Source organism: Dasypus novemcinctus, chromosome 2, assembly GCF_030445035.2.
Source record: "Dasypus novemcinctus isolate mDasNov1 chromosome 2, mDasNov1.1.hap2, whole genome shotgun sequence".
NCBI classification, from domain to species: Eukaryota; Metazoa; Chordata; class Mammalia; order Cingulata; family Dasypodidae; genus Dasypus; species Dasypus novemcinctus.
In genome coordinates this window covers 167,567,704-167,579,854 of record NC_080674.1, presented here as the reverse complement: position 1 = coordinate 167,579,854, position 12,151 = coordinate 167,567,704, and the positions used below count along the sequence as shown (strand labels likewise).

At 46.9% G+C, this 12,151-nt stretch overlaps 1 protein-coding gene across 2 annotated transcripts in view; it reads left to right on the top strand.

Moving 5' to 3' along the window:
* ADAM19 (ADAM metallopeptidase domain 19) overlaps window positions 1-12,151 on the top strand; it is an 87,249-nt gene that overhangs the window by 29,324 nt on the left and 45,774 nt on the right. For both annotated transcript variants that reach the window (XR_011646988.1, XM_058281439.1), the window contains exon 4: window positions 6,541-6,619. Coding sequence is in view for 1 of the 2 variants with exons in the window: in XM_058281439.1 (XP_058137422.1) it covers window positions 6,541-6,619 (79 nt within the window). In the remaining variant the exon portion in view is untranslated. The remainder of the gene's footprint in view (window positions 1-6,540; window positions 6,620-12,151) is intronic.

Below are 12,151 nucleotides of genomic sequence, written 5' to 3'. Positions count from 1 at the left end.
GTAACTTTTGGAGTATTTTTATCCTACTGGCTGGAAATTATTTACATCTCTATTGTAACTTAGTTTTATTTTCTTTTTAAATTTAACATTTAATTTTACAGGGTTGTATGAGAGCAGCCCTAATTACTTGTAAAGATTGTCTTACAAAGACACATTCCCCCAGAGATTCCAAAGTACCTGAGACAGTCTCCTTAGGTTGGAAGCCTTGACAGTGCTCATTTAAGACATTGAAAGAAACCGGTCTCCTTTTGCCTTACTTCCAGGCTTTGGAAGGACAATCATCTAGAGAGTCATGGAGCTGGTACTCAAACCAAAGCATTCTGAGCTCCAGGCTTTCTCCTCTATGCTGTGCTGGTATTGTCTTTAGATTTTTGGGTGATGATGCCAGAAATGGGACAAAGAATTTAAAATGTGTGAATTGATTAAATGAAGTAGGATAATTCACAGAGCCTGAAAAGGTATCACCTGGAAAAACGATTGAAAATACGGGTTTCTTAACCCTTCCCTAGAGATGATTCTCAGTAGGGCTGGGATTTTACATGTTTGCACAGCCTTTCCGGGTGTTCGCAGTTACTGGACTAAGTGCCACGAGGACGCGGTTAAGAGTGTGAGCAAGAAATGAAAAGAGGCTACGTTATCTCTAACAGGGTCAGGGTGAGGACCCTCAGGATAAAATAAGAGGGTCCTATAAGACAGGACGTGCCTGCGTGCTCTTGAAAGGACAAGACAGAGCCAGAAAGGGGGCGGGGATTGGGTGGGAAGGAGATGTCAGTGAAAATAATCACTAGGATGGGAGAATAAGGTTGCTGGCACGGAGCATGCGCATGTAGGTTGTTTTTAAAGCAGTTTGGAAATGTTATCACCTTATCTTCACTGGGTCGTTTATCTTAAGAAGAGGAAGGAGGCTTTAGTTCCCAGGGAACCGTGCAAATTTGTTTTAGTCCCGCCGCTCCTCTCTCCCCAGCGGGAGTTTAACGTGGAGATGGGAAGCTTAGCGAGGCCTTTGAAATGTGTGTGCCCATAAATAGTAGTTAAGGGGATTGTTCTGGGTTCGAAGGTTCTGAGCCTCAGGAGTGGTGGGTCAGAACTGTTTGCAGACTGCTGTGTGCTTTTTGGGGTCTGGCTGCCGGTACAAGCAAATTCCTGGCTGCCACCGTCAATTCCCTTGTTATTTCCTGGAGAGTGAGCCACGGACCTTACGTTGCATTTCCGGTCGTGGGGGGGCAGCTTATTTTCCTAGGGTAGGATTCAGAAGATGCTCCAGCGCTTGGGGGCCAGAGCCACCTGGGTTTAATCCAAAGCCACCCTCCAGTGCTGGCTGCCCCTGTTTGCAGGACGCGTGCCTTGGCCGAGAGTGCGGATCTCAGCCGGCCTGTGAGCCTGGTCGGGCGGCCGGGAGGCGCTTCCCTAGTGCACAGGGGTAGGGCGGAAGCTGCTTTTCCAGCCAGCCAGAAAAAGGAGGGGGCGGGTGGGAAATCGCGGAGAGTCCTTCTCCCTTCCTGGATACACATCACTCACAACTTGTTTCCCGAAAGCTCTAGCCGTCCAGGGGTGAGAGACGGCTTCCTGCTGATCTGCTGAGCCAGCCCCTTGTCAGGGAGATGAGAACAAGATGTGGTGGGAGAAGGGGCAGGGGGTGGGCTGCGTCTGCTCAGTGGCCTCCTTCCTTCGGAGGCCGTTAGTGTCTTTGTTGCTGAAATAGTGCTAGGGCACCTCCCGAGCACGCGGGCACATATGGGCCCAGCTTGAGGCAGTGGGGAGCTTTGAAAGTGGTGTTTTGTCTCTCTGTAAATTGGCACAGATGGTCCTGATGAAACATGACCCTCCTCTTTGCCTCTAGAGGGAAGGACCTTACTGGCCCTACAGCAGCGGGCCCTTTTGGGAAAGGGTTATTATTTCAACAGAACTAGGCCTGACATTCTCACACATTCACCCTTCTCTTCCAGGCTGTGCTTTGCTTTCCCTGTTGCTCATCTTTGCATGCTTTCACGTGTCCCCAAGAGGTAATGGTCACCTTTTTAATGACGTAACATATGTCCTCAAGGCTGCTATCCTACCCAGCAAATTTTGGTTTGGCGCACTGGTTACTGGCAATGCCATGGTTTTATGTTTCCACCTTCTGGGTGAGGCAGGGCATAAAAACTGAGGCCTGGTGCAAGCCACCTTGGCCTGAAACCCGGCTTTCCGCCTGTGCTGTGAGAACTTGGACTAGGGACCTGTTTTCTGAGCCTCAGTGTCCTCAACTACAAAACGGGGAAGACAAAAGTACCTACTCAAAGGTGTGTTGTGAAGGTTAAATGGAAGAACGCAAGGCTTAGCCAGTAAATACATGTTAATTGTTAATATTGGTAATCTTTCTAACCCAAGCCCAGAATGATCCAGGGCGTGGTGGAGGAAGGAAGGTGAGGGGAGCTTTAAACCTTTCTGAAGTTTGTGGTTTAAGCTTGAGGTCTTAGGGCTGTGGTTTTAAACTTGAACATGCAACAGAATCACCTGGAGGGCTGTGGTTTTAAACTTGAACATGCAACAGAATCACCAGTGGGCCCCAAACAGAGTTTCTGTTCGATTTTGTAGGTCTGGAGCGGGACCCAACAATTTTCATTTTCAGCTAGTTTCTCAGTGATTCTGAGGCTGCTGGTTTGGAAAGGGCTGTCATATAAGAAAGAAAGCAGATTATTCTGTGTCGGCCCAAAGGACAGAACGAAGGACAGGGGCTACTGGTTATAGAGAGGCAGTTTGCTTCAAAGTAAAAACTCTCTTATATGTGGTCTGAAATGGTGCTCACGATCTCGAGGGCTCCCTGTCACCAGAGGTGTCCAATGCTGAATGGCCATCTTGCCATCTTGCAGATTTCGACACTCAGTAGAAGGTTCATTCGTTCATTTGTTCATTCATTCATTCATTCATTCATTCACTAGTGCACATAATAAGCAGGTACTGGCTGCCTGCGAGTGCTGGGGAAAAGCCTTGAACAAGGCAGGCACGGTCCCTGCCCTTAGGGAGCCTCCGTATAGTGAGTTTCATAAAGGATTTCTAAGGTCCCTTTTCTTGCTGAGGCTCTGGCTCCTGTGACGAAGGGGGGAGATCCTTAGCAGAAGAAGCTGCATACGGTCATTCTTATCCCTCTGAGGATGGGTGGCAGAGGACTGGCAAGAATGCGAGTAGCTTGGGGGCTCAGTCCAGATTGTTGTCTTTGAAGCATCTTAATGTCTCAGGATGAATGATTTTCCTCCTCAAGACCCAGAGGAGCTGAGAATGTATTTACCAGGAATGCCATTCCTGCAGGGAAAAATCCACATCTCTTCACTGGCATCTGGGACTGAACCATTAAACTCTGAACTCCCAACTAGCTGTTGTTTATGCAGGTCAGACAGATTGTGAAAGCAGACCCCAAGAAGTCAGGAAGTGGGCTGCAGGGGTGAGCCCATTGCTTTTTTTTTTTTTTTGAGATACTGGGGATTGAACCCAGGACCTCATACATGGGAAGCAGGCACTCATCCATTGAGTTACATCCGCTCCCCATCCCATTGCTTTTTAAGAAATAATTCATTTACTATTTTATTTTAACTGCTATCATATTAAAGTTATACAAATAAAATTTCAGGAGAGAGGTTTTGATTTGCTGGGCTGAAATGGGTTGGGTTAAACAATGGGAATTTATTTGCTCATGGTTTTGAGGCTGGAAAAATGTCCAGATCAAGGCATCATCAAGGTTGCTGGCAATCCTTGACTCCTCTGTTACATGACAAGGCACATGTGGTGTCTACTGTTCGCTCCCTTCTCCAGGTTTCGTTGACTTCAGCTGATTGCTTCCATGGCTTTCTCTCTCATTTGCTCCACAGCCCCCACCTCATGGCGCCCTCATGTGTTTGCTTTTGTTTTTGCTTGTTGTCTGCTCATTGTCTGTTTTTTTTCTTTCGGAGGCACCAGGAACCAAACCTGGGACCACCCATGTCAGAGGCAGGCGCTCAACTGCTTGAGCCTCATCTGCTCCTCAGTTTGCTGCCTTTTTTTTTTAAGATTATTTATTTAATTTCCCCCCTCCCCCAGTTGTCTGTTCTCTGTGTCTATTTGCTGCGTCTTGTTTCTTTGTCTGCTTCTGTTGTCGTCACTGGCACGGGAAGTGTGGGCGGCGCCATTCCTGGGCAGGCTGCACCCCCTTTCGTGCTGGGCAGATCTCCATACGGGGCGCACTCCTTGCGCGTGGGGCTCCCCTACGCGGGAGACACCCCTGAGTGGCGCGGCACTCCTTGGATGTATCAGCACTGTGCATGCGCCAGCTCCACATGGGTCAAGGAGGCCCGGGGTTTGAACCGCGGACCTCCCATGTGGTAGACGGGCGCCCCAACCACTGGGCCAAGTCTGCTTCCCAGTTTGCTGCTTTTTAATACCTCTCTCAAGTGATACACTGGACAGTTGATGGCTGGGGAGAGTCAGAGTGAGAGAAATACAGATTTCATCAGTTTTACTGGTTCTTCTATAATAATCCCTGTTAGGAACAATGATATAATCAGGTACCAGATGTGGTGTTAAGCCCTTTACACGCAGTATGTTGTTTGACTTTTACAACAGCCCTATCAGGTAGATATATTATCTTTATTTTGTAGAAGAGGAAACAGAAAAGTCAGAGATGTAAAATAACTTGCTCATGGCCATAGAGACAGTAAATTTCAGAGCTCAACTGAAACCTCAGTCTGTTGGTCAGACCCCAGTCCATGCTCTAAACTAGTAGGCTATCTCACCCATCCATCTACCCATCCATTCATTCAGTAATTAGTTTATTAGTACTTTCATGAAACAAATGTCAAGCACTAAGATAGATCAGTGAACAAAATAGCCTAGGCTCTGTCCTCATGGGGCTTACAGTTTATTTCCCTCAGACAAATGGGTGGCTCTTCCCTTGGATCCTGGGCTGATTAGATGCTAGGGAGGTGGAAAAAATGGCTGGGAGATGGAGTCTGGCAAGGAGTCACTGACCCAACATTTCCATGTGAATGAGAGCTTCTCAACAGAAGCGGAGTTTTGTGCTTTGCTTTGATTTTACATTTTTCCCAGTTGGGTTTCTTCTCCAAGGCTGGACGTTGAAGGGCTTGACATATTGCAAGAGAGTTCTTGTGGCATGTTCCTTCCGGCTACACACTGGGGGTGGAGAGAAACGGGAATCTGGGAATCAGGAGTCCCAGAACTTGGAGCTAGAAGTGACTCTAGGGCAATTCTAGAGAACTCTCTAAGGCTTAGAGTTTAAGATGACCCTCTCTTGCTGGGAAATGTCACCTCGTCTGAAACCCACTTGTCCTTGCAGATTCCTTGACTGTAAGTGCTGGCCTTGCCACTATTTTCTTCTTTTTTAGAGCTGTTTAAAACTAGTTCTTCAGTTTTTAAGATAAATATGTGATTATTATTTTAAAAAGTCAACGAATTTCAGAAATATGTAACTTAGATAGTGAACCTCTGCAATCCCCTGAGATAACAGCCATTAAAATGGATATTATGTTCCTCCAGTTCTTGTCAGTGCATTTATTTGTATATACCATTAATAGTTTTCCATTGAAATGGACTTTTACAGAAGATATTTTTTGAAATTTACTGTTTTTATCTTACTCTGTTTTAGACATCTTTCCATATCAGTACGCATCAGTTCCTATCCTTTTTGCATTGGACATCGATGTCCAGTGGTGCCTTACATTTGAAGTCCTTTTGCCCCTTGGCTTCCGCGTTCCATAGATCTACGCTGCTTTTAATGTGGCTGACCTAGTTGAAGCATCCCTTTGGCTCTTTAAGTTTTCTTTTAACTTCTGGAGACATTCTAGGAATCTTGTTTTGTTTCACTTTACCTCTGGCAGGGATTCTTAACCTCAGCTTCAGGTGGTCTGTGACGAGAGACACCAATGTCCCATTTTAGAAAAAAAAAAGAGAAGAAGAATTTACTGGAAGGATAATGCACAGAACTACCAGTTTTCAGGAAATCTGGCCTCCTAGGTCTCAGAAAGAACAGGCAAAGGTAGCCCCAGGAATCCATGTAGCAGGAACAAAGGAAAAGATGAATCGCCACCATATATTCAGTCCTTGAAACATACTCCATGGGCTTAGCGTAGATCATGGGCCACCCCTTGGCCAGTCCCCCCAAAACTGCATGAACAGGGAAGGGGTTCTTTCCTTAAAGAAAAATCAGTGTGCTGATACTCAAAATTAGTGGATGTAATTCTGGCAGAATCGACCATGAATCCCGGAACATTTAGTGTACGTGTTTGCATCTGTATCTTCCCAGGACTCAGAAAAAGTTAAGAGCCATTGCTTTAATTCTGTCTATGTCATCTGACTGTGTCTGCACTAAATGATGATAGGAGTAAATATAAAATTAACAACAAACCTCCTCCCATTTTCCTCTTTGTTCCTCAGCCCCTAGGGCTGCCTGTCTTTCTTCTGCATGGAGAGGCTTGGGGTGGTCCTGCCTGGTTCAGTTTAAATCACTGCCTGCTTTTACCTGGTGGCTGGAGTCCATCAACTAAAGATACACATGTCTGCTTTTATTCTTTGCAGGCACCTTTTTGCACCGGCTTATACAGAAACCCACTATACTCCCAGTGGCAACCCTCAAACCACCAAGCTGAAATCTGAGGTAAGGTCAGGTCAACAAATGTCTCTCCAGCCCCTGCCCCATCCAGGTCTTCCTCCTAGGTGCTGAGGAGACAGACGATGGATGGGGACCCTTCTCTGAAGGAATTGGGTCCTGACTGAAGACCAAGGGAGCAAACAGGAGAAGCAAATGTGTTCGTGGTTTTTTAATTGCCCCTTCTTCTTTGCTGGCTAAAATGGCCAAATGAATCAATATGATATTTTAGGGTCACTGTGTCTCATAAAATTCATATCATCATTGTGCTATATACATTTTCTTTGCTGTTCGTTAACTACCCATAGGTTAATAAAACTTTAAGTAAAAGTAGTGATTTACCCATAATCCTGTTGTCTTGTCCGATTGGAAGTTAAATTGGTCCTTTTTCATTTGGGTGTGTAAGTTTTACATAGTATAATCACCCTGCATACAAATCTTGGTCTGCCTTTTAAATGTGATTTTAGGTTATAAAGGGTTTATTTTATAGCTGTCTCCATATTGGGCATTTTCCTCCTCAGGTTTGTTTTTGAGGAGGGATGTTTGCACAAAGGTTTGTCCCTTTAAAAATGGCCTTTTGAATGGTCTTTCAGTTGGAATCATATTGGTTTGGTTCCCCGCCCCCCACTGGTGGACATGTATGTAGATAGTGAATCTTACACATGTCCTGTTAGCTCTTCCAACTGGGGCGCTTGTTAGAACTTGTAGGATTAGAGCCGTGGCCCTCAGCTGAGTGATTTGCCCCCGAGGGACATGTGACAATGTCCAGAGGGAGGTGGTGCTGACGTCCAGTAGGTAGAGGCCAAGGGACCACTAAGCCTCCCACAGTGCACAGGGCGGACCGTCCACAGTGGAGTTATCCAGCCCCAAGTATCAGAAGTGCTGACGCTGAGAAGCCCTGGGGGAGGGGACCTTTTCTCAGACTCCGGGCTGTTGAGATGGAATGAAGGAGAAGGGAAGAGGGACTGTAGCAGGAGAATCAGTGGTTTTAACTTTTGGGACAAGGCCTAATGGGGTTTTGTGGCGTGGAGGTCAACAGGAGAGACCCCCTGCCTCAGTGTTCTTTCGGCAGCTTCTCAGGGAACCTGAGATTCCCACATGGCCCATTTAAAAAAAATATTCTCACTAGAATGCAAATAACTAACCAAAGAGTACCACACTCAGACATTAACAGCTCAGATTAGTTTATCAGATTACCTCTGAATGGGAAACGGACACAGGACGCTTACGGTTTTTTTTTTTTTTTTAATGTTACATTAAAAAAATGAGTTCCCCATATACCCCCACTCCCCTCACCCTACTCATCCCACATCAACAACCTCTTTCATCATCGTGGTACATTCATTGCACTTGGCGAATACATGTCTGAGCAATGCTGCACCACATGGTCAATGGTCCATATTATAGTTTACACTCTCCCCCAGTCCACCCAGTGGGCCATGGGAGGACATACAGTGTCCAGTAACTGTCCCTGCAGTACCACCTAGGACAACTCCAAGTCCTGAAAATGCCCCCACATCACATCTCTTCTCCCCATTCCCACTTAAGTTTTGAGAGCTCTGAGCAGTCTGGAGCATAGTAAGTAGGTAGCTGAGGGGCTGTGTTGGATTGTTGGGTAGATTGGGGCATTGAGCAAGAGGAAGTACAGAAATGAGGATGGTGGGGAGTGGATGTGGCTCAAGCAGCTGAGCGCCTGCTTCCCATGTGGGAGGTCCCCGGGTTCAGTTCCTGGTACCTCCTAAAAACAAACAACAAGCAAACAAGTGAAAGGGCCAACTCAGGGAAACCGAAGTGGCTCACATGTGAGGTCCCGGCTTCAATCTCTGGCCCTGGTACCTCAAAAAAAGAAAGAAATGAGGCAATTGCATTGTGAAGATCAGTGCTGTCTTCTCCATTACCACCTTCCCTAATGGGGGTTGCTCTAAGCACAGAGGAGTTGGTAGTGTGGCCGGGGCCTGCAGTGGGTGAGTAAGCCGAGACTTCTCATCTCTTCCCAGGCTGTCCAGCTGTGACTCCAGCAGCTGTGACTCCAACCTCTGGAATCCACACCTTGCTCAGTGCCCCTTGGTCAAAACTTCTTTTATTGGCACCTCTGTTCTCTGTAATTTGGGTAGGGAGTGGGGGTGCATGGGTATGCCTAGAAAACCCCTAGCCATTTCGACCTCAGAAAATGACCCTCCTCTATTTGACTCCTGCTACTTCTTACCCAAGAACTCAAGAATGGGTCTCAGTCCACAGTTTGCCATGAGCTCATGCTTCCTGCTATAAAAACCCCCTTGGGGTGGCCCCCTCAGGCCAAGAAGCTGAGATGGAATGCTGTGACTTCATGACTCTGATAATTTACTTGTTCTTTGTGTTCACAGCTTTTGCATTAGGCAGAGAACTTGCAGTGGCCTTTCAGCAACAGAGGAATGGATGAGTGTTTCCTTATCCCCGGAATTCCCTTCCTTCCTGAAGGTCTTGTTGACTAAAGCACGTATTAGCTTTAGTTATTTTCTTACATTCCCAGCTCCTGGATTCTTGCAAACTGCCCACCCAGGCTCACGTGGCTCCCAGCAGCTTTCTTATTTGGAAGCTAGGCACTTGAAGAGGACTGGGAATGGAAGAAAGCATTTACTTGTGCTGGACCCAAATTTTGAGGACCACACTCTGCTACCAAACTTGGCCAGGATTAGTGGGAGTTCTGGGAACCATATCAAGACTCATCAGCGGTTTCTTCGGGCCAGCTGTGATGTAGGTCAGGTCATTGGGGGAATGGGCTGTGAGTGTGTGCCAGTAGAAAGAGTTACAGGCCTTAGGGTCTCAAGGCCAGGTCTGAAGCCTTGGCTTCTCCTTGCTATGTGACCTTAAGCAACTCTTTGTCCATAACTGGTACTGAACTTCTTCATCTGAAAATTGAATATGCTAATATCTGCCTCTCAGGGTAGTGGAAGGGTAAGATGAGTCACTGGCTTTTATGGGAATTTATAAACACATCTTCCATCCCCTCGTCTTTTAATTGAGGAAATTGAAAGGAAGAGAGGAAATATAATTTGCCTGAGTTCAGATAACCAGCTAGTGGCAGAGCTTAGACTAGATTTTAAGGCTCTTCTGATGCAAGAAAATAGGAGTGCTTTGAGTAATTAAGTTTCAGTACTGTGGTGCTGCTGCTCTTGCCAGGAGAGGCAGCACGATGTATTAGAGGGGGACGCGGGGGCCAAACTGGTACGAGTACTGTCTGTGTAAGGGTGGGCGCGCTTACTCTCTGGGAGCCTCTGTTCATTCATCGTATATGAGAGTAGCACAGCCTCCTCTCCCTCCTTCGCCTGGTGCGGGTCGGGCGGAGGATGAGGAGTCCCTATGAGGCGCACGCACGCTGTTAGCTGGTGTGGAGTGGTTCAGAACGTGGAGTCTGCACTCAGGCTGCTGGGGTTCGAATCCCCACTCTGCCGTATGACCTTGTACATGATGTAACCTCTCTAATCTTTAGTTTCCCCTTTAAAAAATGGGAATATTAATATCCACCTCATAAGGCTGTGGTCAGATTTAAAGGGGAAAAAAATCGATGTAAATTGTTTATCAAGCAGTAAAAGCTGGATAGGTGTTAGCACTCATTGGCACTAACAGGAAATGGCAGCCATTATCATTTGAGATAATGTATGTGAAAGCCTTTTGTGAATTGTAAAGCATGCTACAAAAGTTGTTAAGCTACTTCAGAGAGCACCTAGACTGTGAAAAATGTTAGCGCCAGTTCAGAGATAGGAAGTGGTGCAGGGATTCTTCATACCTCTCCCTGAGTGATAGAAATTGTATTTTTAAAGGTACCCACATTGCTGAACTCTCGGTTCGCCTATATCCCGACTTCCATGAGCACCCTCTACCCCAGAGCGGCCTGGCCCCTTCTCTCCTGGCCCACCCCTCCACCCGTGAACAAGCCTGTGCTTTGGAGTTCATGGCCCCACTGCTGGGTTCTGAGGGCCACGATCACAACTTCAGGGCTTGATGGCCCTTCTCCAGGTCCCAGAGCTCAGGGTGGGTGAGCAGGTGGGATCCTGGCTGAAAGGAGGGTTTTGCCCGCCTCACCTTCTTTCATAGGCTCTGGGGGATGTCTCCCCTGCACAGCAGCTTATGCTATGCTCCTCTGAAGGTTGGGATCTGACTTGTTTAGCATCCAGGAGAGTCTGGGGCAAAGACAGGGCGTGGGACCTGTGCCTCTTGCTGACCATGTGAGCTCAGGTGGGCAGAGGAACCACAAGGTGACCAATGGGTTATCAGCAGATGCAAGAGCACCTGTGATTTGGAGAACGGCCTTGTGTTAAGGGCCAGCCTGGCCTTTCTCTCTGCTCTGGCTGCAGGGCTCAGGGGAGTAGGACTTAGAATTGGCGATGCTGAGACCAGAGATTCAGCCCCTTCGTGGGCTTCCAGATCCCTCGAGTTCACATTCTGCCTTTGACTAAGGAGAATCTAATAATAATCAGATGATCACTAATACTTATTGCCGGCTGCTCTGGGCCAGGTGCTCCGTGCTAACTCTTTTATATATGGTATTCTCACAACCACCCCATGAGGTAGGGTCTGAAGATACTGAGGTCAGAGAGAGGTTGTGAAACTGTGTACATAGCTGGTAGGTATGAGAGCTTGAAGGTAAATCCAGGCTCCACTGATGCCAAAATGCATGAATTTAATTAGTAGGCTGTTCTGATGCCAGAGCTAGGAGAGAGATGCAGCCAGAGAAGACAGCAGATGTGTTAGCTATCTCCTAGTCGTATCCCTGCCTGCTGGGGACAGAAGAACATGCAAGCAAGCACGGTCTTGGTGATGGATCACTTGGACTGTCAGTGGGGCAAAGGCAGGAGTGTTGGTGATTGGCTTTGCTCAGGCTTTGGGTGTCTGGGGAAAAGAGTGAGTGTCTGTATCTGCAACTATTTAGTTTACATCTTCTTTAAAACTTTTTTGCAACCTGTCTCTCCCCTGGGGGTTTTACCTTCTTTCTATTCCAACTAACTTATCTCTCTTGACCTACTTGGGAAGAAGCTTATAGGAAGATGTGCCTTGTTCCAGTTGGCTGGGGACAATCCAGTGTTGTACCTGTTTGTTAGTTGAGCACTCTCAACAGTGTCCTGGTTTACTTCATGAATTCTATGGTTATCCTATTTATTATACACTCTGCTAGCACCTTAAACTTTTATTTCAGGCCACCTTTTATGGTTTTTATTATCTTTCATAATTGTGTCTTTTAATTAATGACTCACCCTCACAAGACCATGATCTCCACAAGCGCTGGAGTGTATCTGTACTGGTTCATTATTGTATCTCCATGGCCTAGTCCCATGCCTGGCACATAGTGTTTCTCAATAGCTGTTTATCATGACAGAGGAAACTAGCCTGGTTGGGAGACCAGATGGCCACAAGACACAGTGACCAGAGAGCAGCATCAGACTTTGTGGACATGGGCACCTAATTAAGTATGATCCAGGTGTGGAGGGATTCAGGGGAGATGGTTCATTATGAACTATGGATGAGTTGGGCTGTATTAGTTTCCTAGACCTGCTGTAACAGGCG